Consider the following 22,235-nt stretch of genomic DNA (forward strand, 5'->3'; position numbering starts at 1 on the left):
CCTGTGTGTGCAGAGGGGAACGTCCTGCTTCTGGAATGGGCTGGGGATATAGACACACATTTCATTTTGATACCACCCGGCCGGCCGGCCGTTAGGGCAAGAAGGAAGCTGCCCACGGCCTTCCTCTGAGCCACAGAGAGCCCTGCCCGCTCTCCCAGCCCGTGTTTGTAACAGCAGGTGGCCAGGAAGAAATGTCACCGGTGAAGCCAAGAAACAAAACCCTGAACCCACATCTGTGGAGTGGCAGGGGAACTGCGTGTCCATCTTGTTTCAAATAACTCAGAAGGGAATTTCTGCCCTCTATTTTACCTGCACAACAGCCCTGTGAGGGAGGAGAGAGAGAGAACGGCTGTTCCATCTGTCTTCAATGCCAATGTTCAGCCCTTGGTTTTGTTTAAATGGATTGTTGCATTTTATTTAGAAGGGGACTTTTGTAAGGATGCTGGACTAGATGGACCCTCTCTCTGGTCTGGCCCACTAGGGCTCCCCTGATGTCCTTAGGAAGGCCTTGGCCTCCCTACCCTGTGGCTGGCCCTCCAGAGGAACTGGCTGGCCCCTGGGTGAGACGGGAGGCTGGACTAGATGGACCTTCCCTGGTCTGACCCAGCAGGGCTCCCCTGATGTCCTTAGGAAGGCCTCGGCCTCCCTGCCCTGTGGCTGGACATCCAGAAGAAGTGGCTGGCCCCTGGGTGAGACGGGAGGCTGGACTGGATGGGCCCTCCCTGGTCTGACCCAGCAGGGCTCCCCTGATGTCCTTAGGAAGGCCTCGGCCTCCCTGCCCTGTGGCTGGACATCCAGAAGAAGTGGCTGGCCCCTGGGTGAGACGGGAGGCTGGACTGGATGGGCCCTCCCTGGTCTGACCCAGCAGGGCTCCCCTGATGTCCTTAGGAAGGCCTCTGCCTCCCTGCCCTGTGGCTGAACATCCAGAGGAACTGGCTGGCCCCTGGGTGAGATGGGAGGCTGGACTGGATGGGCCCTCCCTGGTCTGACACAGCTGGGCTCCCCTGATGTCCTTAGGAAGGCCTCGGCCTCCCTGCCCTGTGGTTGGCCCTCCAGGGAAACTGGCTGGCCCCTGGGTGAGACGGGCGGCTGGACTGGATGGGCCCTCCCTGGCCTGACCCAGCAGGGCTCCCCTGATGTCCTTAGGAAGGCCTCAGCCTCCCTGCCCTGTGGCTGGCCCTCCAGGGGAACTGGCTGGCCCCTGGGTGAGACGGGCGGCTGGACTGGATGGGCCCTCCCTGGCCTGACCCAGCAGGGCTCCCCTGATGTCCTTAGGAAGGCCTTGGCCTCCCTGCCCTGTGGCTGGCCCTCCAGGGGAACTGGCTGGCCCCTGGGTGAGACGGGAGGCTGGACTGGATGGGCCCTCCCTGGCCTGACCCAGCAGGGCTCCCCTGATGTCCTTAGGAAGGCCTTGGCCTCCCTGCCCTGTGGCTGGCCCTCCAGGGGAACTGGCTGGCCCCTGGGTGAGACGGGAGGCTGGACTGGATGTGCCCTCCCTGGCCTGACCCAGCAGGGCTCCCCTGATGTCCTTAGGAAGTCCTCAGCCTCTCTGCCCTATGGCTGGCCCTCCAGAGGAACTGGCTGGCCCCTGGGTGAGACGAGAGGCTGGACCCTCCCTGGTCTGACCCAGCAGGGCTCCCCTAATGTCCTTAGGAAGGCCTTGGCCTCTCTGCCTTGTTATTGGCCCTCCAGAGGAACTGGCTGGGCCCTGTGGGAGACAGGATGTTGGACTAGATGCATCACTGGCTTGATCCAGCAGGGCTCTTGCTAAGTTCTTACCCAAAGCAAACTTTAGTGCGTTCCTCTAGGCCGATCTTTGGCCAAAGTTCAGTCTGGTGGGATCAGGGAGTTAGGTTAGGATCAGGGTGACCTGGATTCGAAGCCCTTTTGTCCCGCAAGCCTTTCTGCGGTGCTTGATGCCCTCCAAGGCACCCTAAGCTGTCAGCACTGCCATGCTGGAGCTTTCAATGAGCCTCCCTCCAGCCACCGACTGTCTGGAGCAGTCCTCACCTGCCACTGGCAAGAACACCCAGCAGGACGTGGATGCAATAAAACCCCGAAACTCCCGGATGCCAGCGAGGGCAACAGCAGGGCAATCGCAGGGCGTGCTGTTTGCAGGGGGAGAGCCCATCCTGCATGAAGTATTCAGCAAACAACCCCCTGCGGGTCTCCCTGGCTGGGCGGGGCTGCTGCAGAGGCTGGGGCAAAGGCCACTCCGCCAACGGAAGGGCAGGAGGGTGACCGGAGGCGTGGCCCAATGTCATAAAGGAAGCCGGGCAAACTCTGGACCGGGCTTGTCACAGGTGGGGACAAAGTGGCAGCAGGGAGACGGAGAACGTGCTGCGGTGCCAAGGGGGAGACGCCCCGGGGCTTTGGCGCCAGCTCTGGGCATGGCAGGAGACACCTGCGGAGCTCGGAGCCCCCACCCCGCTCCCCTGGGGAGGCCAAATGGGGTTGGCCAGCTCAGCCAAGCAGAGTCAGGTGCTGGGGGCAAAAGCACAGGCATTGCAGACAGCAGCTGCATTACGCAGCACCGGTTCAAATTGGCTGGCATGCCCTGCTCAGGCGGGCAGCTGCCCTCCACAGTCTCCGGCAGGGAAAGGGCTTTCCCTGCACCCTGCCAGTGGTGGCTGAACTGGGACTCCCCGTGGGCAAAGCAGGCGCCCCTATCAGGCACTCCATCAGCCCCTCCCAACGCCAGGGGGAATAAAGCGGCACCACGTCCCTAGGGAAAGGGGCCGGCCACACTCTGTACCCCCAAGGCTGAAGATTAACCTCGACCCACAATACACAGGGGTGCCAGCCTCCAGGTGGCAGCTGGAGACCTGCTATTGCAACTGGCCTCCAAGTGGCAGAGTTCAGTTCTCCTGGCCACGTTGCAGGGTGGACTCGTTTGCCTTGTGCCAGGGATGCCAGCCTCCAGGGGAGACCTGGAGATCCCCTGGAATTACAGCTCATCTCCAAGTGGCAGAGATCAGTTTCCCTGGAGGAAACAGCCATGTTGGGGGGGGGGCGGTTGGCAGATGATTCCCCTTTGAAGTCCCTGCCCTCCCCAAGCCCTGCCCTCCTCAGGCCCCACCCCCAAACCTCCAGGTACTTTCCAACCTGACAAGGGGTCGGGTTTGCCGGTTTGAAAAAGCTTCACATGGGGCATCTTCAGTTGCACCCTTTCTGAGTGCAGGTTTTCCTTCTCAGATTCCTTGCTCAGGTGCAAATCCAGCATGAGCCCCAGAACCGCCCTTGTGGCAGTCAAGGACGCTGGCTTGTTCTGACAGTTCCTCTCAAGAGCCAGGTGTTGTGGTTAAGACAGCAGCCCCTAATCTGGAGACCCAAGCTCGATTCCCCACACCTCCTCCCTAGGCCACCACCTGGGCAACCCTGGGTCACTCACAGTTCTCTTAGAGCTCTCTCAGCCTCACCTCCCTCACAGGGTCTCTGTTGTGGGGAGAGGAAAGGGAAGGCGAATGGAAGCTGCTTTGAGACTCCCCTTTGGGTAGAGAAAAGTGGCATATAAGAACCAACTCTTCTTCTTCAGTAATCTCAGGGCTCTCTCAGCCTCACCTCCCTCACAGGGTGCCTGTTGTGGGGAGAGGAAGGGAAAGGTGTTTGAGGCTCTTTTGGATAGTAAGAAGCAGGGTACAATGGGTACAATGCCCCCCCCCCCCCAGCTCTTCTTCTCTTCCCTGTGGAGTCGATCCCATTTCTTCTCTTGGCCCCGTGAGGATATAGCCTCCCCCCCCCCCCCATGACTCCCAGGGCCTCCTGCTTTGTGACTGCTCGGATACTGACAAGGGGTACAAGAGTGACATTTCAGGACTAGGGAGAAGCTGATTCCCAGTTCCTTATTTCCCCAAGCTGACCTGCATGGCTCAGAGTAGCCTGATCGCAACAGATCTCAGAAGCTAGGCAGGCATGTAGAGGGCAGAGTGGCCAAGACAGTCCCAGCCCCTGTGGCGGCATTTCTTCAGGCGAGGAAGTGGCCGGCGCACAAAAGCTCATGCCCAGAATAAAACGCAGTTGGCCTTCATGGCGCCCCCGGACTCAGACCTCCTTCCTCCTGTCGATGGCACTTCACTTACATGATGTCATCTGCCTTGAAAAAGGGGTGGCCAAAATGTGGCTTTCCAGATGTCCATGGACTTCAATTCCCATGAGCCCCTGCCGGCATGATGTTTGGCCACCCCTGGTCTTGAGTCTCAGCTAGAATAAAGGTAAAGGTAAAGGTATCCCCTGTGCAAGCACCGAGTCATGTCTGACCCTTGGGGTGACGCCCTCCAGCGTTTTCTTGGCAGACTCAATACGGGGTGGTTTGCCAGTGCCTTCCCCAGTCATGACCGTTTACCCCCCAGCAAGCTGGGTACTCATTTTACCGACCTCGGAAGGATGGAAGGCTGAGTCAACCTTGAGCCGGCTGCTGGGATTGAACTCCCAGCCTCATGGGCAAAGCTTTCAGACGGCTGCCTTACCACTCTGCGCCACAAGAGGCTTCTTCTTCTTCAGCTAGAATAGTGGACTATAAATAACCAAAAACCAATCAATCAACAAAAGCAGCTTCCCCAACTGAGGTTTATTACTAGGCAAACCGGACACAGGGCTGTAGACTCAAGCCGGGATGAAGCCTCCAGGGTGTAGTGACGTGGCCTCTGACCTGGAGAGCCACGTTTGATTCCCCACTGCTCCTCCACATGCAGCCACTTGGGAGGGAGGGAGGGGGGAGGGGGAGCTGCCCCAGTCCTCTACTCCCCTCCCCTCCATCCCTGAAGCCCCCTCTCCCCACAGTCAGACTCCAGCTGTTCACCGACATGCACAGCTGTTGAAAGGCACTTGAGGTCCTTCCCTTGCAAGGGCCGGGAGTCCAGTCTGTGCACAAGGCAGAAGGCCGATCTGACCGTTCTTCACCGGGGCTGGCTGCCCTCCTCTAGGGCGATGGGGCCACTACAGCTTGGAGTACACAACCTCCTTGGGCGTCTTCTTCTCCATGGCAGCTTGAGCAGACTTGAGGATATCTTCCGTCTGGAGCATGCTCATGTTCCAGGTGGCCTGGGGGACGGGACAAGGCCAGATTTTTGAGGACTGGCCCGGAAATTCCAGCAGGCTGGACACAGCTTCTTGCAGGCAGCCCCCAGAGGGTCGGCATCTCACCTAGGAAATGCCACCCAAGAGGGGAAGGTATTTTCTAGGCCCCCAATCTCATTCCTTTGGGGCACCAGGCCAACACTTACCTGTGGGCCCAGCCAAGGGAAGAGTTTCAGGGTTTCTCCAAGGCTGAGTCGGACAATCATCCCCCTATAGCTCCTAACTATCTACACATTCTTTAAAAGGGCAAAAAGGAGGCAACCTAGCCCCTTCCCCTCCTGATCTGGGCAGTTTCCTGTGTCCTGCAAATCAAGTTGGTGCATCGCGGGCCTTATGGTGTGACTCCTCCATCCATGATGCTCACAGCCACCCAAAACAACCCCTTGAGAGACCACAGTGCAGTGGCTGCCCAGCACAGGATGGTGTGGCGGGTGGGGAAATTCCAGGAATGGGCAAAACAAAACAAAAGGGAAACAGCAGGGAAAGCCAAAAATGGTGCCAACAAAGAGCCTGCCGTGTCAAGGGCAATATTCTAAATAATATTCCTCTCCAGTTTATCAGTGTTTTATCACAAACATCCAAGCGCGTGATACCGTTTATATATTCTAAATATACCGTCTTATTCCTCCGTAGAGACCTGTGCCCAGAACTTTCTCAGCCTGCAGCGTTCTTCCCGACGTTTCGCTTCCCGCTCTCTCGAGGGAGACGCTTGGGGAGTAGGGTTGTGCGCTTCGGCTCGGCTCGGCCTCCTGCAGCCCAAGTGGCGCGTAGGAGGCCAGCGTCGTGGCGCAGGGGGGTGGCAGCAGAATACCAGCTGGCGTGTGCATGCAGGTGCAGAGCTGGCTGGTGCACCGCCGTTGCTGCCCCTCCTCTCCGCGCTGCCGGGCGCCTCGGGCTTCAGTGAGGGAGCCGAACGGAGCCAAAGTGCACATCCCTATGCGACAGATCTTACAAAGGTCTCCTGAGAGTTCGGCTTTTTACAGAGAGGGAAGTTCCCAATGAGACGAATGAAACTCTCAGCACAATGACACGACTGAGGCTTATCCCACTCTGAAATGACTACAATTTACAAGGTTTACTCTTTCGTTTCGTGGATTGGGAGCTTCGCTTCTCCTGCCTGAAAAACGGAAGAGGCCGTGTTTAAGTTCCATTATGTAGGGCATTGCCCTTGAAACGGCAGCCTCTTTGTTTGTGCCAAATCCCTTGAATGGACAACTCCCCGTTTGGCTTCCTAGAAACACATTAGAGCACCTCTAGCATGTTTCGCTAATGCACGGTCCTTAACAACATTTGTTTCCTGAGATCCACTGACGCCAGCAGGTACACTTATTTGCTGAGCCTCGCTGGCAAGAACCCCCCTCCCCCGCCCCGCAATGGTGAAAGAAAGAAGTCAAAGGTGAAACAGAGCAGTCACATTTGAAGGAGCAGCCTCTGCAGGAGCCCTTCACCCAGGATCGGCTGCCCGGCTGCCCTCCACCTTCCCGGATCTTGGGCCAAGCACCGTCTTCCGCAGCCCCGGTCCCCGAGGGCCCTGACCCGGAGATGCCGGATGCCAAAGACACGCTCCGCCCTCATTGTCCCTCGCTCACCATGTATTTCAGGCCCTCGGGCACTGGGTGGTCCCTGGAGTAGAGGAGGTTGATTTTGGTGCCCTGCACGGCCACCGGACTCTTGGAGGCGATCTCAGCAGCCAAGTCGAAGGCGGACTGCATCATGGCTTCCTTGTCTTGGAATACGCGGCTGGGGAAAGGCCCAGATGTCAGAGGGAGACCAGGGTGCTTCTGACATGGTTATTAATATTATTATTATTATTATTTACTTAATTTCTATACCGCCCTCCCAGAGAGCCAGCTCAGGGCAGTGCATTTAATTTAAACATGCAAGATACAAATATAAAACAGAATTATAAAAACGATCAACAGATAAACAGTCAGTCAGCATATGATTTTTTTTTTAAATGGTCAATATATAAATAGTTGTATCAACCATCCTGGTGTTAAAATGTCATCAGCTCACCTGGAGCTTGTCTTCAATCAGGGGCATTTTCGGGGGGTGTTATAATTTCACTGGCCCCAACCAAGACTGTGCCTGCTCCATCAGGGCCCAGAGGTGTTCAGGGAGCCCCAGGGGGTGGGGGCACGCGGAAAATGCCCTGGCCCTGGCTGACCACCAACTGATTAGTATTCATTAGTATTCAAAGCGCTCTCTGGGGAGTGGAGGCTAGACACACAGGCAGTCTCTCGGTACACAGGGCCCAAACTACAAATGGCCTCATAGGTGACTACCAGAACCTTCACCTGGAATTCAACTGGGTGCCAGTGCAGGTGGTGGAGCACAGGCCGGACATGGGCCCTCCAAGATGTTCCCGGGAGGACTCTGGCCGCTGCATTCTGGACTAGCTGCCTTTTTCAGAGCGAGGATAAGGGCAGGCCTGCAGGGGGTTTGCCTCCTGGGGAATTCTTGCAGAGTGGGGGGAAACCTACAAGCTGCTTTGTTAAAAATGGCCCCCAGGGAGTCTCTTTCCGGGGAAATAATTTATACACCAATCCCCATTCTGTCCCTTAGGATACAGTCAGAAGCCTCAGAAAAAAGGTGGTTCTTTTAAGCGGTTGCCTCTCCATGATAATCCCCAAGGCCAGTCATTTAGGTAGGAAAAACCAAATACACCAATATAAGATGGGGGAGACTTGTCTTGGCAGTAGCATGTGCGAAAAGGATCTAGGAGTCTTAGTAGACCATACATTGAACATGAGTCAGCAGTGTGACTCGGTGGCTAAAGAGGCAAATGGGATTTGGGGCTGTATCATCCCGTGGGGTCTTTTGCACCATGGTTTTGGTTGGGGCATGTGATCCTACATCCTATGGCTACCCCTACAAAAGTGCTCCTCTAACAACATCGTCTGGAATGACACCCGTGGAAAGGGACTGTAATAGAATCATCGCTATATATACCCGAGTATAGCCCCAAAGAGCATTACGCTCAGCCAGTTCCAACAGGCTGATGGTCCCTGGCCCGCTTGAGATGTGCCTAGCCTTGACCAGGGCCTTTTTGGTCCTGGCCCCTACCTGGTGGAATGAGCCCATGGAGGAGACGTGGGCCCTGTCGGAGCTCACTCAGTTCTGCAGGACCTGTAAAATGGAGCTCTTCCACCAAGCAATAGATTGGGGATGAGCCACAAGTTGCATCCAAGAACCCCCCCTCCCCCCTTGACACGCTCCCTCCTGGAACATCCAGATCCGGCAACCAACAGGGGAGAGCAATGAGGGGGAGGCTGGGATGTCGAAGCCATATTTAGAGAGTTAACAGACCTGGTTTTAATCATGTTGTTTTTAAACTGACAGCCGAGAGGGGCGGTCCTACAAATCCAATCATAATAATTATAAATAAAAACTAAAATAACTGCTGCTGCTAATTATAGATGTGGTTTTAATAGTTTAATGCTTTTAAAATGTTTTAAATTGTTATTAATTTTTAATTTGCATTATTATTGTGTTGTCTGTTGTACCAGCATGGTGTAATAGCTAAAAGCATGGACTTCTAACCTGGCGAGCTGGTTCTGCGTTCCCCCACATGCAGCCAGCTGGGTGACCTTGGGCTCGCCACAGCCTTGAGAGAGCTGTTTGGACCAAGCAGTGATATCAGGGCTCTCTCAGCCTCACCCACCTCACAGGGTGTCTGTTGTGGGGAGAGGATAAGGGAAGGCTATTGGAATCCGCTTAGAGACTTCTTCACGTAGAGAAAAGCGGCATATAAGAGCCAACTCTTCAGTAATATCAGGGGTCTCTCAGTCTCCCCCTCCCTCACAGGGTGTCTGTTGTGGGCAGAGGAAAGGGAAGGTGAAGGTAAGCCACTTTGAAACTCCTTCAGGTAGAGAAAAGTGGCATATAAGAACCAACTCTTCTTCTACACTGCCCTGAGCTGGCTTCGCCAGATGGGCGGTATACAAATCAAATAAATAAATGAATTTGATACTAATCTAGTGATACTAATCTAGAGTTTCCCACACAGCCGTTTTCAGACTTTTGACTGTGGAGGCGCCCTGGAGTCCTGAAGCTCTGAGAGAGCTCCCCCGGAGATCCCCAGCCTTTCTCCTGTAGCCTGCCTTAGTGGACTTGGCCCCCCTTCCATCCCACTTCCAGGGCTCCTTGAAGCCTGAACTATATTTCAGAGGCTCCTCCAGAGTCAAAATGGCTGCTCTAGCGTGCGGTGAGGACCCTCGGGGTTCTCCTCACAGCCCTTTCCCTGATAAACACTAGCCTTCAGCTGTCTTTGCTGCTGCGGAGACTGACAAGGAAGGGGCTGTGGAGGAGGAGGAGGCGGCGGCACCACCAGACAACACACAGCCACACCGACCCGACACACACACACCTGACAAGACCGCTGCTCTGCGCTTCAGGAGCCATCAGCTTCCGGGCTGTGAAAGCCAACTCGTTCACCAGGCTGGAGAGGGAGGTAGAAGGAAAGTTGCCGGTTCAGAAACGAACAAGCAGGTAAAACGGAGCAGAAGAAAAAAGCAAACTATCAGCAGTCAGTTACGTCAGGAAACTCTGGGATTTCATCAGCACTACAGGGGTATAAACACACTTCTAGGGCCAGGGCTGGAACAGCCAGGAACAGGGCATTCCGCTTCCTCCCTGGAGAAAGAAAGAGGCCTGCCTACTTGAGCTTTGGAGTTTTCCTGTTCACTTGAGTTGATTTCCCACAGTCCTTTGCAGTGCAGCTCATGAGAGACACCTCCCCCTTGGAAGACAGCCCAGGGCCAGGTTTTCAAAAGCTGATTACAGCCATCCTTTAGAATCCAGGAAACGCTGGGGGGAGCAGAGAAAATGGAGCCCAACCCTCACCTCCGACTGCCGATGGCATGGGGTAAGCGCTGCAAGGCCCCAACGTCAGCTGCAAGCCCAATGTCCACCTCCTGGAAGAAAAGAGGGAACCCGCTCATGTTAAACAGATTCCCAGGCATTCTCCTGCCCGTCTAGGCGCTGACCAGTCTCAAGCCAGCTTGGCTGCTGCAAAATAGCCACCGTGGGGGCCCTCCAGTGATTCCCCAGGACTGTCACAGAGCAGGTCAGAGCCAGGTGAATGGAATGAGGGGGGGGGGCTGCAGAAGAACGGCCACGCACCTTCACCTGGAACCAGGCGTCCTGGGTGCAGTACCGGATGTCACAGGCCGAGATAAGATTCACACCTGGAGAGGCAGCAGAACCAACTGAGTCCAACTGAGACTCCAAAATCTTCCTTAATGTTCTACGACTGTACTAGAAGGAAACCTTCCCTGTGGGTCAGACTCAATTGTCATGTTATCCTACAGGCACCACTGATTGGGAGACTCCCTCTCCGTAGGGGTCCTAGTCCAGGCTGTGACTGCTTCATCTCACCTCTCTCTGTCTCTTTCGAGGGGAATGTTCAGCAATCAGGTGTTAAATCTGGAGTTACTTTCACTTTGGGGACTGAAAGGGCTTTTCTGTGGGAATGGCTTTTAGCGCAAAGGCACCCTAGTGAAGGGGGGTGGGTGGGGCTGAAATGTATATATATCCTGACGCGACGTTTGTACTCTGTCTTTAGCAAAGATTGCTTGTCGTGATCATTTGCCTGTTGCTGCTCTCTTAGACTAAATACAACTCCATGTGGACTTTCTACTAAGGACTGGCTAAAGTAGTTTTCTATGACTTTCTGGTCACAACATTGATGGTCTTAGGAAGCCCCTGAGTGGCGACAGCAGGTCACCAGGGAACATCTGGCTTAAGAAAATTTCCCAGCAAGGAAAGCATGCCCCCCACTACCTGCTGAGACAAAGAATTATATAAGACAGGGGTAGTCAAACTGCGTCCCTCCAGATGTCCATGGACTACAATTCCCATGAGCCCCTGCTAGCATTCACTGGCAGGGGCTCATGGGAATTGTAGTCCATGGACATCTGGAGGGACGCAGTTTGACTACCCCTGATATAAGACACCTTGGATCCTCACAGAATAAATGAATAAAGAAATAAAGAAAGATAAGAACTAGGGATTCTGTGGCTTCATGTCGGCGCTAGGTTTTTCTTCCCATTTCCTGTACCTCGATCTATGCACAGGAGAGCAGATCACAATCCTGGGCAGATCCCAATCCCAAGGGCAAACTCTGACTTCCCGAAAACCTCAGCCTCTGTTAAAAAGACAGACACAGCAAGTTTCTAGTCCTCAAGTTTATGAAGGGAGGACCGCAAATGCTCAATCTCAGAGGCCGAGAGAGCAGCTAAGCTAGATTGCCGGCAGCTGCTGGGAGAAATGGTTTCAAATTCTACACAGAAACTGGACTGGAGCAGAGGATATACAGTTCCACTCCACTCCCTCTTAGAAGAATACAAAAGAAGGAAGTTGTGGCTGAATATTTGTAAGGCGAAGATTTGGAGTTATTGGTAGAATTTTTAGCTTGCAGAATTAGTTTTTCAGCCAATGTGCTGCCTGCAGACAGGCAACTCATTCCATGGAAACTGGGGGAAGGGAGCAAGGACGGGGCGAGGAGCGAGAGACGAGCATTTCTTTGCAGTGGTATCCTTGCAAATTGTAGGTGTCACCAAGGGGCAAGTATCTGTACTTAAATGAAAGTCAAGGAAAGTGAAAGGACCAGACAGGGAACTGGGCTGAACCTTCTGTCTGGCCAAAAAAGAGAATCTTTCCAATTGATTTGAGCCAATTGTGCTATTGGGCAAGGGAGGATGGAGGAGCAGGAGAGAAAGATCCCTTCCCATCTCCACCTTTGGACCTATCTGCTTTCCTTTGCCTCAACTAACTGAGGCGCTGCAGGAAGAGAAGGGAAGTGTCCGTTTTGGTGAAGGGCTCAGCAATCAGTTGGGGGTGGTCAGACTGTATCTCTCCAGATGTCTACGGACTACAGTTCCCATGAGCCCCAACCAGCAGTTTGGCCATTCCTGGAATAGCTGATCTGTGTAACTAACCCACACAAACCTATCCTACTGCATGCGGGGAGGGGGAAAGGGAAATGGTGAAGGGACGCTGGGCGACTGGCACAGCCCAAATGAGTCGTGTGTGGCTTACCTCCTCCAATGCAGGCCCCGTGGATAGCAGCAATAACAGGCTTTGGGCACTACAGGGGATAAATGAAGCCGATCCTGTGACCAGGATGAAGCGGGTTCTGTGCCCCGCCCTGCCAGGCACTGACCTCCCTCCCCCACACCTTCTCCAGCACAGTGAAGGTCTCCTGATATTCCCGGATCTTCTTGCGGAGATGCCAGGATTTCCGGGCCGTGTCCTCTCCTTCCATCATCATGAACACGCTGCCCATTTCTACCAGGTCAATGCCTACAACAGAGGGGGGGGGGGGAGGATTCAGAACAACCTTCCAAAACAAATTTAAAAAAAAAGGTTTTTAAATACCGTGGGCTGGTTTTCGAACTCTTTACACCAGGATTGTAAGCTCTGTCCTTTATAGCAGTGGTCCCCAACCTTTTTATCACCGGGGACCGGTCAACGCTTGACAATTTTACTGAGGCCCGGGGGGGGGGGTAGTCTTTTGCCGAGGGACATCACCGCTGCCTGAGCCCCTGCTCCACTTGCTTTCCCGCCAGCACCCCTGACTTCCCGTTGCCCGCTGGGGGGCGCTGCCAGCAGCAGCTGCTCAGTGCCATGCCAAGGGGGAGCCCCAGCCATGGCGGCCGCTGGAGAGCAACAAAGGTGAGCCGGTGGCAGAGTGGCAGGGCAGCTCCTGAGGCAGCAGCTGGGGAGGAGGATGAGGAAGAGCCGCGACCAGATACCGACTGATCTATGGAACCAGTACTGGTCCCTGGACCAGGGGTTGGGGACCGCTGCTTTATAGCCTCAAGGTACATGAGGCAGATTTCAACTGAACAAGAAGAGCTGGGGGTTTTGTGTCCTGCTTTTGACTACCCGAAGGAGTCTAAAAGCGGCTTCCCATCGCCTTCCCTTGCTCTCTCCACAACAGACACCCTGTGAGGGACGGGAGGCTGAGAGAGCATTGAGAGAATTGGGACTGGACCAAAACCACCCAGCTGGCTGCCGGTAGGAGAGGAGTGGGGAATCAAACCTGGTTCTCTGGATTAGAGGCCACCAGTCTTAACCACGACACCACGCTGGTGTAATGAGAAGCTTCCCAACATCAGAGAAAGAGGATTCTCTGGTAGTTTAGAAGAAGGTTTACAGGTTTCAGGTTACATGGGTGGGGGAAGACTTCAAGAATGTAAAGCTGACTCTTAGCCGGTCTGTAGGACAGAACTTCCAGGACAAGCGCAAAGATTTCCTGCTGGAGGAGCTATTTCCTACAAGGACTGGGTTCCTTATGACAACACAGCAACATCTTGCTAGGGACTTTTCCACTTTCTCCTCCTTGCTTGTACATCCCGCCTTTTTCAGGGTTTCCTCCCCCCACCCTCCTTCTTGTTCTGCCCATGTTTTGCCCCCTCTGGTGGTCGCTTCGATATCACACCACTTTGTGTCTATCGTATCTCCCTGCAGATTTTTATGTAAGACATTTATTTATTTGTTTATTTCAGCGGTTCTCAACCTCTCTGAGTTGTCAACCTCAACTGGGGTGGTGGCAGGTTCAGCATGTGCGTGGGCGGAGTGCGCACAGGAATACAACAGTCGGGCGGCGTGGAAGTGGCCATTACCATGGCTCCTCCTTCATTGGCTACCACCCACCGCCGCTGCCTGCCGCCCACTGAGACCTGCCACTGCTTGCGGCAGCCGCCACCCGCTGCCTCTACCCACCCACTGCCGCTGCCATCAACTTGGGGACCCCCCCAGAAGGGGCCAGGCAACCCCAAATGGCATCCTGACCCACAGGTTGAGAACCATTAATTGATAGATTGATTCATTCATTCAATTTATATACTGCCCTCCGAGCGGTTTAAATAATACGTATAAACAATACAAGAAACAATCCATAACATGTAAATAACAGTAAGATTGATGCTATTTGTAACAGTGCAAAGAGATCCTGGAGCAGAGCGCACTGATGGAGTTCTGGGAGGGAGTGGGGGCCCTTCAGATGTTGCTGGTTACCTGGTCTCAACCAAATTCCTGGTGGAAGAGTTCTCGTGTGCAGTCCCTGTGGAACTGCTTTAGCTCCAGCAAGACCCTGATCTCCTCTGGGAGCTCGTTCCACCAGGTGGGGGCCAGGACAGATAATGCTGTGGTCCTGGTCCAGGCCAGGCGGGCTTCTTTAGGGCCAGGGACCCTTAGCTGATTGGAGGCAGTAGAGCGCAGAGCTCTTTGAGGAGCATAGGCAGGGAGGTGGTCCCTCAGGTACACTGGGCCCTGACCGTGTACGGCCTTGAAGTTAATTACCAGAACCTTTAGCCTAATCCGGAATTCAACTGGCAACCACTGCAATTGGTGGAGAATGGGCTGGATGTGGGACCTCCATGGTGTTGATGTGATGATCCTGGCCACTGCATTCTGGATCAAGGCTCAGGGCAGGCCTGCCTACAGCGAGTTACAGAAATCCCGTCTAGATGTGACCGTGGCATGGATCACTGTGGCTAGGTGTTCTGGGGCCAGGTAGGGCGCTAGTAGCTTGCCATGGCAGAGATGATAAAATGCCAGCAGAGCTACCTTTGGGACCTGGGCTTCCATTGTGAGGGAAGCATCCAGATTCCTGGCGGAGTGAGCCGTAGAGAGCTGCACACCATCCAGGGAGGGCAGACTGGCTTCCTCACATGGGCCCTTCCTACCCAGCCACAAGACCTCCGTCTTTGAAGGGTTGAGCTTCAGAGGACTCTGCTTGAGCCATCTCGTCACTGCTTCTAGACAGCTGGCTAATGCTCCTGGGGGAGAGTCAGGGTGGCCATCCATCAGGAGGAAGAGCTGGGTGTCATCTGCATATTGATGGCAACGCAGCCCGAACTTCCGTACCAGTTGTGCAAGAGGGTGCATGAAGATGTTGAATGTGATAGGACCGCTCCCTGTGGGACTCCGCAAGTAAGTTGCTAGCAGTTTGTTGTTCTCTCTCCTATTGCAACCCTCTGTCCACAACCCTGGAGGAAGGAGATCAGCCACTGAAGGGCTGTTACTTGTATTCTGGCATCAATGAGGCGTCGAGCTAGAAGTTCATGATCGACTGTGTTGACCGCTGCTGAGAGGTCTAGTAATATCAACAGTGCCGACCCGCCTCGGTCCAACTGGTGACAGAGGTTGTCTGTCAGGGAGACTAGTGCTGCCTCTACCCCATGGCCAGGCTGGAAATCTGACTGGACCGAAGCGTCTTCCAGGAATGCCGTTAATTGGTTTGCGACAGCCCTTTCTACCATCTTCCCCAGAAACGCTAGGTGTGAGACGGAATTGAATAGAAATACTAGAGGGAGCAAAACATACCAACAGAGGGAAAAAACCTCAAAGCAACAGGACTGCGCTAGAAGGGAGAACACAGAAAAGCCTCAGAAGTAGAGGAAACTCATCCTCTAGCCAGCTTGGTATAATAGTTGAGAGCGACAGCCTCTAATTTGGAGAGCTGGGTTTGACTCCCTGCTCCTCCACCTCAGACCCGTTATAGTCCTGCTAGAGCAGTTCTCTCAGAGCTCTCTCAACCCCACGGACCTCGCAGGCTGTCTGTTGTGGGGAGAGGAAGGGAAGGGGATTGGAAGCCACTCTGGGACTCTCTTCAGGTAGTGAAAAGCGGGGTATGAAAACCAACTCTTCTTCTCCGAGTTCTCAGCATCTCTCTCTGTCTCACCTGCACTGAACATTTTCCCAGCACCGGATAGTACCACGGCACGACATTCCGAGTCCTGTGTGATCCTGTTGAAGCACTCTACCATCTCCCTGCGGCAAGAAAGAACACAGACAAAAAAAGTGGACATGTTTGAACTTGTGCAATTCACTCTTACTAGTTTAGCTGGTTTCTAAAGAGCAGACGTATTCACAGAGGAGAGACCTTGGAAACACACTAAGGCACACCCATGGAGCTGCCTTATGTGGACTCAGGCTTCTAGCCCAGCAAGGTCAGGATTATCTCTAAAGTCAGCATGGCTCTCTGAGGCAGAAGTCTGTCACCTCACATACTGCCTAGTCCAGCCTTTCTCGATTATTTTCCCATTAAGAACCCCCTGAAACCTTCTTCAGGCCTCGAGAAACCACAGAAGTGACACAATGGTACAGAATATGGCTGGGGGGCAGAGCTGTGGACACGCCCACCGGAACCCCTCCCAGCCTATTATTGTGCAATGGGGGGGGGGTGTTGACATGACTGTATATCAGGGGTAGTCAAACTGCGGCCCTCCAGATGTCCATGGACTACAATTCCCAGGAGCCCCCTGCCAGCAAATGCTGGCAGGGGGCTCCTGGGCATTGTAGTCCATGGACATCTGGAGGGCCGCAGTTTGACTACCCCTGCTGTATATAGTCACATCACCAGATAAAACTTAATTACCTCCCACCCACTTGGGAAACCCTTCCAGGGCCATCAAGAAACCCCAGCTGAGAAAGTCTGGAGATGAACCTGGAATATTCTGCATGCCAAGCAGATGCTCTATTATTGGACACCAATAATACAATAATGCCTTATCCCAAATCAGAACCCTGGACCATCAAGGTCAGAATTGTCCACTGGCAGCAGCGAGGGTCTCGGCTCTTTCCCATCCCTTCCTGCCTGGCCCTCGACCCTCGAAGCACCAGAGGCTGAACCCGGGACTTTCTGCAAGCCAAGCAGATGTTCTACTGCTGAGCCAGGGCTCCTTCCCAGCTCACAGCTGTTCTTCTACCCCGGCTCCTCACTCGGGGACAGTGAGCCTCTGAGCACCAGTTGCTTGGAGCCAGCAGCGTTGGCGGCTGTGGTCCTCCCTCCCCTGGCTTCCTTGCTCGGCTTCCTGGGTCGCCACTGTCTGAAAGAAGGTGCCGGACCAAAAGGGCCCTCAGCCTAACACAGGAGGCCCTCTTTCGGCGTCCAGAGCTTCCAACTCCAGAGCAGGAGCCTGAGGGGGACACCTTGATGCTTGCCACCTGGCCATTCAGATCTGACGCTGCATCTGGCACAGAGGTTATCAGCTGCCCAGCTTTGGAGAGTGGGGGTGAGAGGACAACAACCGCCCTGGCCAGAAGGCTAACTCCACTTGTATCTAGAGCCCAGTCTGACGTGATTTCCAGGGTCCGGGCTTTTGAAAGTCAATGCTCCCTTCCTCAGATACATTTTGACTCTTGGAAGCATAGATGCCCTGAAGAATCTTGTTGGCCTCAAAGGTAATGGCGGACTCAAACCTGGCCCTTCAACTGCATGGCTGAAACTGCTTCTAGTTCCTTCTCCCACCCACCCTCTGCCTGCCCTGACAGTACAAAGAAAGGAAGGGTTCCTTCCACCTCCAGCTCGAAGACCCCCAAAGGAACTTGCTGGGGGCACCAGGCCAGGCCCTGAGAGTTGCCACCTGTAGCAGAAAGAATGTAGCAGAAACGGGCTGCTATTAGACCCTTTGGACCAAAGTCCAACAGAATCCGATTTATGCCTAGCGCAAGCCTCCCAGGACTGTGCATGCCCACCCCGTGGAAATCGGCACGGGGGCCAGCAGCTCAGATGGCCTGCAAGCTCTAAGGACAGAAATGGCAGGAGATTCTGCTGCCTCCCGCCCCATGACAAGTGATCCAGTTGAGGCCGACGAGCAACTCCTGCTTCTGGTTCAGGAGCTGCTGCCTGTCACCATCACCTCCAGAAGGCGGCATTCATGGCGTTCCTTTTCTCCGGCCGGTTGAGCTCCACATGCAGCACCTTCTCTTGCACCCGTTCCACCTTCAGGGTCTCATAGCTACCCAGGCCGTCCTGTTTCATCGTCTCCACAGACATCAGCCTTGAGCTCAGACAGGGACCACGGTACACGGAGAGTCCTAAGAGAAGACAAACAATTGCTCATGGGCAAGGGGCAGCCTCCCCGCCCATCATCACAAAAGCCTTGCTGGATCAGACCCATGGTTAGGGTTGCCAGGTCCCCCCGGGCCACTGGCAGGGGATTGTTGGAGAGGGTTGCCCAGCCGAGCTGAGAAACTCCTGGAGATTTGGGGATGGAGCCTGGGGAGGACAGGGAGCCTCAGTGCAGTACAATTCCATAGAGTCCACCTTTCAAAGCATCAGAGAAACTGATGTCTGCAGCCTGAAGATGCATGGTAATTCCAGGAGATCCCCAGGTCCCACCTGAAGTCTGGCATCCAGACCCATGGTCCATCCTGTCCAACATTCTCTCTCACAGAGACCAACCTGGTGCGCTGCAAGGCTAACAACTGGGCTTAAGAGGACAAGGCCTTCATAAGAACATCAGAAAAACTCTGCTGGATAAGACCAGTGAAGGTCCATCATCTTGTCTCACAAAGGAGATCCCTTCCAACTCTATTATTCTATGATTCTAGGGGCCAACCAGTTCCTCTAGAGAGCCAACTACAGGGCAGAGAGACCGAAGCCTTCATAATGACATTGGCCCTGCTGGATCAGACCAGGGGTCCATCTAGCACAGCATCCTCTCTCATACAGTGGCCAACCAGTTCCTCTGGATAGCCAACGCAAGCCTCTTATTTGTTTTTATGAAATATTGTGAACCGCCCTGAGCTGATTTGCTGGGAGGACAGTATAAAATCAAACAAAATTTAAAAATAAGATAAGGGCCCTGCAGGATCAGACCAATAGTCCCTAGACTGTCCTGTCTCACACGGTGGCCAGCCAGTTCCTCTGGACAGAGAGGCTGAGGCCTTTCCCCGATACTCCCTCCTGGCTCTGGGATTCAGGGGTTGACTGCCCATTAGTCCCCATGGATGCCCTTAAGTCCCCACTGATAGACTGAACCTCCATGAATCGATCTAATTTACAACTGTTTATTCCCACAGCCCTCACTACATCCCCTGGCAGTAAATTCCACATTTTAATCATTTGCTGTGTGAAATATTTCCCTCGCCTGTTTGGAATCTGTCACTTACCAGCTTCACTGAATAACCATCTCAGGCACAATTCAGAATGGGCTCAAGCAGCAGCTGCCTGAAATGTACTTATTTTAAACACTGGTTTAGTTGCCTTCCTGCTTTACACAACTCAAGGCAGCTCACAGTGCAAATCCAGTGATGATTATAAAAAACATCAAGGACCACAAGATAAAAATGTCAATTAGGCCTTCCAAAAACACAAAAATTACACTGGTCTGTTGGGAAGCCACAGTTTTTTCATTTGTGGACCTCGCTTTGGATGAAGGCAGCTAATCTGCCACCTTTGTCCCCTCAAGGTTTTGCAACCAAGGGGCAGGGGAGGAGGTTCCTTTCTGGGAAATAAACCTGGAGCTACAAGGACAGGGCAGGCCCAAGCAACAGAAAAGGTACAAAATGCTCCTCCACACGGTTGCAAAGGAGGTGAGGGGGGGGGGGAGCATCAAGAAAGCCAGTTTGAGGAAAGAACCAACCCCTGACTTTATCTTGGAGCAAGCCATTTGAGAGGGCAAGCCAGGAAGGGGCCAAGAGTCAGTGAAAACAGGTATCTACAAGAAGGGGGAGGAGCCAAAGAGAATGGGGCAAGTGAAATAGGCACAAAAGGGGAGGGGCTAGCAGAGAAGAGGGAGGGGCCAGTTAGAAGGGGCACAGAAGGGGGCTCAGATTATAGGGGAGCAGCCAACGATGGGGGGGCCAGGTGGAATGTGCACAAAGGGATGGGCCTAGAGAAGAGGGAGGGGGTAGTTAGAAGGGGCACAGAAGGAAGCTGAGAGTAGGGGGAGGAGCCAAAGTGGGCGAGGCCAGAGGCATGTGCACAAAGGGGAGGGGCTATCAGAGGAGGGCCAGTTAGAAGGGTCACAGAAGGGGGCGCCGATAATAGGGGCGGAGCCAAAGATTGAGAGGCCAATGAAGAAGGAGGGGGCAGTTAGAAGGGGCATACAAGGAAGCTGAGTAGGGGGAGGAGCCAAAGTAGGCGGGGCCAGAGGCATGTGCACAAAGGGGAGGGGCTAGCAGAGGAGGGCCAGTTAGAAGTGTCACAGAAGGGGGCTCAGATAATAGGGGTGGAGCCAAAGACTGAGGGGCCAGAGAAGGGGGGGCCAGTTAGAAGGGGCATACAAGGAAGCTGAGAGTAGGGGGAGGAGCCAACGTGGGCGGGGCCAGGGGCATGTGCACAAAGGGTGGGGCTAGGGGAGACGAAGAGGGAGCCAGAAGGGGCATAGTAAGGGAGAGGGTCATATGAGAGGGGCTCCTGTCAGGGCGGACAAATACGGGGAGGTGATTCAAAAGGAGGCCAGTAACGGGGAGGGGTCGAAGTTTCCCAAAGAGGACGAGGAGGCGCCCCCTCCCCTACTCACGTCTGCGCAGCAACCCCCCCAGGACGAGCCTTGCGCCCCCCGCCGCCATGAAGCCTTCTCCCTCTGCTCTCGGGCGCTCTGGCGAATACCAGCGAGAGGGCGGCCTAGAAAGTCCGAGAGTCACCTGACAGAGTGGTCCTTCTTGAAGAGAGGGCATGCCCGGCCCTTAAGGAAGATGGCGGCCGCCCTCCCGCGTAGCCAATCGGCTCCCTCCGAAGCCATGAGAAGGCGGGTAAGGAGGGGTTGCGCGCGCCCTCTGTCGGAGGCGGGCAGGGACAAGGCGAGGCGCGGGGACGGGCGGGCTGGGCCGCACCATTGCAAGCCGGGGGGGGGGGGGTTGGAGGAAAGATCGTTACCGGCTCTTTCCTCCCCCCGCAGAGCGTCCGCGGTTGGGAGGCAAAAAATGGATTTTCCCGTTATTGCGACAAAGCTGCAGTCTCCTCCGTTCCTCGCATTCTCCTGCAAACGTTTTCAGCTGCGCTTGGAAAACCGTCGTGCCCCCCCCCCCCGGGCAATAGAGTTTATCTCCCAATCCTGTTCACTTGTACAGCTCACTTTCCCGGTGGAAATCTGTCTCTTCTCCATGTTACCCACAGCAACCTTGCAAGGTAGCCTTGGCCGAATATTTGGGTGACCCAAGCTTTAGCTATGAACATGGCGATTTGAACCTAGGTCTCCCAGATCCTAATGTGACACTAGCACGCTGGCCTATTGACAATCCCTGCATTGCAGTAGGAAGGGCTTTCAGTCATGTTGCTACTGATGAACATTAACCTAGACCTAAAACTAGCCCGAATACAAGAAAATCTTTTGTTACAAGAAGCAAAGGACCTGCCCCATTAAGAGTAGCCCCCTTGGTCATCTCAGTTCAGATTGCCTCAGGGGTTGCATACACAGCAGGGAAACAGAAATGTGAAGGGATCTAGAGCCCCATGTGTGTCCCAGTGCCACTATTAAAGGGCCAGTTACACCCAGGAGTTCACGAGGAAGCAAGCTTCAGAAGTTCCCCCATTACCCTATGCCCTGATGACCCCTCCCTTGTGTCTGCAGAGCCCTCAAGAGCCAGGCGACTTGTTTTTCCAAAGCAGGACACTCAACAAAGGTGGTTTACAATACATAACCCTGGAATTCCTTGGCTGATCTCCCATCCCAATACTACATAGGGCCAATCCTGCACAGCAGCTGAGATGTGGCTAAGATCAGGGAGGGCCTGAGCAGAGACTTAAAATAAAACAAAACTGGAAAAGGCTGCAAGTCTGTCACCAACTCAAACATGTATGCCTGTGCTGAGTGCAAGATCTCTGTATCCCACCTTGGGCTCAAACTGACAGGACGTCATGTCAGCATTTTGCTGTAATTTCAAGTCAGTGTTTGAAGCCCATTTGCTCCAATGCTAAAAGCAAAACACAGACTGAAGCTGTAAGGATTCCAAAGATAGAACCTGAGGAAAAATGTTAACCTCTAAGATTGACAGAGCAAAGAGGTGTGTCTGTGTATCTGTTGTGAAATGGCAGAAAAAGGATCCTCCACAAGGGAGGGGTGTATTATGAACCATGAGAGAGAGAGGAAGGCACACAGCAGGTCACATCCGCTTCATGGACTCTTATGATAAAAATCTGGTGTTTTCATGTAACTAAACTAGGGGTGGCTAGGCTGTGGTTGTCCAGATGTTCATGAACTACAATTCCCATGAGCCCCTGCCAGCAAATGCTGGCAGGGGCTCGTGGGAATTATAGTCCACAGACATCTGGAGTGCCAGTTAGGCTACCCCTGGTTAAAATTAAGACAAAAAACCACATGAAATATCAGCAAACATTACAGAAATATTCTCCTAGCAAAGATTCTAAGGTACAGGTTGGCCCTTTCGAATAAACATGTGCACATGCATGTGGCCAT

General features: G+C 53.9%; 1 protein-coding gene across 2 annotated transcripts; it reads right to left on the minus strand.

Moving 5' to 3' along the window:
- Positions 1-4,538: 4,538 nt before the first annotated feature.
- ECH1 (enoyl-CoA hydratase 1) lies at positions 4,539-20,583 on the minus strand. Of its 2 annotated transcripts, none has more exons than XM_077318741.1 (10): positions 20,464-20,583; positions 17,730-17,907; positions 15,770-15,858; positions 12,257-12,381; positions 12,118-12,166; positions 10,201-10,265; positions 9,922-9,992; positions 9,446-9,517; positions 6,666-6,816; positions 4,539-5,040 (listed from the first exon to the last, which is right to left on the minus strand). In XM_077318741.1, the coding sequence occupies exons 2-10, from the start codon at positions 17,864-17,866 to the stop codon at positions 4,936-4,938; spliced, it is 864 nt and encodes a 287-aa protein (XP_077174856.1). In that variant the 5' UTR covers positions 17,867-17,907; positions 20,464-20,583; the 3' UTR covers positions 4,539-4,935. The 2 variants fall into 2 exon arrangements, with proteins under 2 accessions (XP_077174856.1, XP_077174855.1); XM_077318740.1 differs by having other exon boundaries at positions 20,340-20,517.
- Positions 20,584-22,235: the final 1,652 nt, after the last annotated feature.

The sequence above is a fragment of the Paroedura picta genome, unplaced genomic scaffold (genome assembly GCF_049243985.1).
Source record: "Paroedura picta isolate Pp20150507F unplaced genomic scaffold, Ppicta_v3.0 Ppicta_v3_sca21, whole genome shotgun sequence".
In the NCBI taxonomy this organism is placed as follows: Eukaryota; Metazoa; Chordata; class Lepidosauria; order Squamata; family Gekkonidae; genus Paroedura; species Paroedura picta.

Excerpts from the sequence above, each read along its gene's own strand:
- ECH1 (XM_077318740.1), bottom strand. The coding sequence starts at position 20,496 with ATGCCCTCTCTTCAAGAAGGACCACTCTGTCAGGTGACTCTCGGACTT. Across the intron at positions 10,266-12,117 it reads CGGGGCCTGCATTGGAGGAG|GTGTGAATCTTATCTCGGCC; the intron begins GTAAGCCACACA and ends CTGCCTCTCCAG. Across the intron at positions 6,817-9,445 it reads CAGAGCAGCGGTCTTGTCAG|CCGCGTATTCCAAGACAAGG; the intron begins GTGTGTGTGTGT and ends GCCTTTCCCCAG.